The sequence below is a fragment of the Mus caroli genome, chromosome 7, assembly GCF_900094665.2.
Source record: "Mus caroli chromosome 7, CAROLI_EIJ_v1.1, whole genome shotgun sequence".
NCBI lineage: Eukaryota > Metazoa > Chordata > Mammalia > Rodentia > Muridae > Mus > Mus caroli.
In genome coordinates this window covers 29016068-29019977 of record NC_034576.1, presented here as the reverse complement: position 1 = coordinate 29019977, position 3910 = coordinate 29016068, and the positions used below count along the sequence as shown (strand labels likewise).

Genomic DNA, 3910 nt, shown 5'->3' with positions numbered 1-3910 from the left:
TTTTGTCTCTGAGTCTTCTTTTCAGTCTTTTCTATAATCATTCTCACTCCCCTCTCAGAGGACTGCTCAGCTTTGTGTGGGAAGACAACTCCAAGATGGCGCAGGTTTCCAGTTGCCCTTGTCATAAACAATACCACTGCGCAGGCGTCAATTTGAATTTGGCACCAACCCCTCCCAGGTGCATGCAAATTGGGTGCGCAGACTGACCAATCCCAGGGGGCCACGGAGCCTTCTGTGCTGGGGTGCATATAAGCAGGGCTCCCTGGGCGCCCAGGGTCCCCGTAGAAGCATCGAGGTGTTCCTGCAATAAAGGCTGTTGAGAAGAATCCGACTGTGTCGTGTTGTTCTTGCTGGTCGAGAGCAGACACGACAGCTTTGTACTGGATAGACTGGTACATCTAGTGCCAATTAAAGCTTATTATAAATATAAAGGTTGTACATCTGGGAGCGGAATGGTGAAAGCAGAGTAGAAACCTCATTTGAGATTAAATAAAAGAGATTCTCTATACACACAGCCTTGATATCCTCAGTTAACGACAGTACTATTTTAAAAATGCATCACCCAGTCGCCAAGTTTGGAGGTACATGTCTATAATCTCAGCACTCAGGAGGCTGAGGCCGGACAGTGAGTTTGAGGCAGGACAGAGAGAGCCTATCTTCAAGAAATGAAAACACAACACAACACAACACAAGGAAGCAAAAGAAAACAAGAAAGTATGTTTCCTGGAGAATTATCTCAACTACTACCATGTTTCAGATTGTATTTGAGAACTTTCAGATTATCATAGCTCAAAGACCCCCAGTATACTAGTCAGGAATAAAGATGCTTGAATTTTAAAGAAAATATCTAATAAAAAAAGTTATATGGTTAAAAAAAAGATGCTTGGATTTGGTTCTATTTTACACTTATGGTAGAAAGACCAACTGTGTTTGGATGTGGTCCAGAGAAACAACTCATGTGGGTGGTCACAGTAAAATAATTCATGTTTAACATCACTACCTGTAAAAAAAATCTTTATTACTTTTAAGAAAGTATTTTTTTTAAGTTTACAAACAAAATTCACTTCACTCTTGAATACGTAGAAAAAAACACACAAGAAAGATTTTGAAGATCTGGCCTAGATTATATGTTTTTTTACTCATTTTTTTTTTTTTTTAATGTTGGTGGTTGTCTCATTGACTTAGAGGTTTGGTGCGTTGAGTTAGGTGGGAATATCACAATGTCACAGTGGAAGACACTGGACGCTTTACTGGGCTACACTGGTGGCAAGACGGGTCAGTGGGTTCACATCCTGGCAGCCTGACCTTTTCACTACCAATCACTACCAAGTACAAGCCAGTCTATCATGGCTGAATTCTGGAGCAGTGGTTCTCAACTTCCCTAATGCTGTGGCTCTTTAATACAGTTCCTCATGCTGTGGTGACTCCCACCATAAAATCACGTGTTGCTACTTCATCACTGTAATTTTGCTACTGTAATGGATCATAATGCGAATCTGTGTTTTGATGGTCCTAGGTGACTCCTGCGAAAGGGTAGGTCTATCCTCAAAGGGTCGGGACCCACAGGCTGAGAATCGCTGCTCCACTGCATGTTATTACAAAATAGTTTTCCTGATACAACTTCTTCGTTCCATATGACTCTGCGTGATTCTGATGAAACACTCTAAGAGCTGTGTACCTCAACCATTTCAGTCGCTCTGAGAGTTTATGCAGGCTAAACGACAATTCTTTTTATTTATTAATTTCCAAAATGAGTTGATGCCCTGACTATGCCCTTAGGTAGGTGTACAGTAAGACAAAATACCTTTTATACATTTACGAAAGAATTTCCAAAAGTTTAATATTTTTTCCTTTGACCTTTATGTTGTTACTTATGAACACAAAGCAAAATAAGGATTAAAATCTTTTTTCTTCTAGAATTTTCTTATTTCCTACTGCTCCTTAGTACATTTGCAAGGCAAGGATTCGTAGAAGGGTCCTTACAAATTCTTATGAATTCGCTGATGGTAGGTGAGGTGTGAGTGCTGACGGAAGGACTTCTTACACTCCGTACATTTGTACGGTTTCTCGCCAGAGTGGATTCTCTGGTGCTGAATGAGGGACGAGTGGAGCCGAAAGGCTTTTCCGCACTCCTTACAATCGTAGGGCTTCTCGCCGGTGTGAATGCTCTGATGCTGCGTCAGTTGTGAGAGGAGTCTGAAAGTCTTCTCACATTCCATACATTTATAGGGCTTCTCACCAAAATGAATGCTCTGGTGCTGAGTCAGCTGGGAGAACAGCCTAAAAGCCTTTCCGCACTCCTTGCAGTCATAGGGTTTCTCCCCGATGTGAATGCCCTGGTGGGAAATGAGCTCCGAGTACCGGCGGAAGAACTTGCGGCACTCCTTACACTCGTAAGGCTTCTCCCCAGTGTGGATCCTCTGGTGGAGGGTGAGATGGTAGCCGCGGCTGAAGGTCTTCCCGCACTCCTTGCAGTCGAAGGGCTTCTCTCCGGTGTGGATTCTCTCATGCAGGGTGAGCTGCTGCCTCACCCGGAACGCCTTCCCACACTCCTTGCAGTCGTAGGGTTTCTCTCCCGTGTGCAGTTTGTGATGCAGCCGGAGGCCCGTGCTGCACAGGAAAGCCTGGCCGCACTCCTTACACTCGTGGCGTGAGCTGCCACTGGTGAGCCTCTGATGCCGAGTGAGGTGCGCTACCTGCCGGAAGCTCTTGCCGCACTCCGTGCATGCGTAGGGCTTCTCACCGGTGTGGATCCTCTGGTGGAGCATGAGTTGTCCACGGACTCGAAAGGCCTTCCCGCACTCTTTACAATCGTAGGGCTTCTCGCCCACGTGAGACCTCTGATGCACTCGAAGGTCCGAGCTACACGTGAAGATCTTTGCACACTTCTTGCATTCATAGAGCTTGTCAGAGGCGTGGATCCTCTGGTGGCGACTGAGGTGGGCGCACTGTCGGAAGGCTTTGCCACATTCCTTGCATTCGTAGGGCTTCTCGCCGGTGTGGATCCTCTGATGGAAAGTAAGTTGTTGGCGGACTTTGAAAGCCTTCCCACACTCCCCACATTCGTAGGGCTTTTCTCCGTTAGGAGATTTCTGATAGCGACTAACAGATGTGCGTTTTCTGCACGGAGGTCTTTTTCCAGGGGTGGTTTTTATCACGTGTCTGAAATATACCCTATGAGAGTTCTCTTGTTCTTCAAATATTTTATATTCAAAGTCTTTCCCCAAAAGGGAGTCTTCGTGGCCACGCCTTTGAATTCTTTCCATTAATTCCCACGGAGATAGATTAATTTCGTAAGTATTCTTTTCTGGAAGTGACCCTTTACTGCTGTATCTGGATTCCAGATCTGAAAGCAAAAAGAAGAGAAACGCATGGTACCGTCCTAATCGGGATGAAATAAAGAAATAAAAGTAACGAAAACAAGCCTCTAGCTGTTAGCACGCGGGAGGCAGAGTTAAAAGCTTCAGTTACAGGCCAGCCTGAGCTACATCACAAGACTTCGCTCAAGACAAGGAAAAGAAAAGAAAACAAGCAGCTGAATGGTCTTAGCAGCCCCCAAAATAATCATGTAATTAAAAAAAAAGTTTAAGAAGGATAAAGAAGATGGCATGTCTAGATACACAATTGAAAATAAAAATGAAGGGTGAGATGTAATGGCCCACACACACCTTTAATCCCAGCACTCAGGAGACTCAGCATGGGGCAGAGCTTGCTGCACTATCGTCCTGCCACTCCCACTGCTGCTGCCTGCCAACTAGCTGTTCCGGAGCTATCACGTGTTCACCTGCAACTTTACTCCAAGATGATTTGGCGGGAAAGGGCCCCTTCCCTTGCTTCATAACTGAGTGTCGGAAATAGTAAAATTGAACCTTGATCAGACTGACTGTCTTGGTTTCCTCTCTCTCTCTCT

General features: G+C 45.1%; 1 protein-coding gene across 5 annotated transcripts in view; it reads right to left on the bottom strand.

Annotated features, from left to right (window-relative positions):
• Nucleotides 1-997: 997 nt before the first annotated feature.
• Zfp30 (ZFP30 zinc finger protein) overlaps nt 998-3910 on the bottom strand; it is a 26406-nt gene continuing 23493 nt past the window's right edge. For 3 of the 5 annotated variants that reach the window (XM_029479640.1, XM_029479641.1, XM_029479639.1), the window contains exon 5: nt 998-3346. In XM_029479640.1, the coding sequence (XP_029335500.1) occupies nt 1980-3346 (1367 nt within the window). In that variant the 3' untranslated portion in view covers nt 998-1979. The remainder of the gene's footprint in view (nt 3347-3910) is intronic. The other 2 variants (XM_029479642.1, XM_021166563.2) reach the window with 2 other exon arrangements.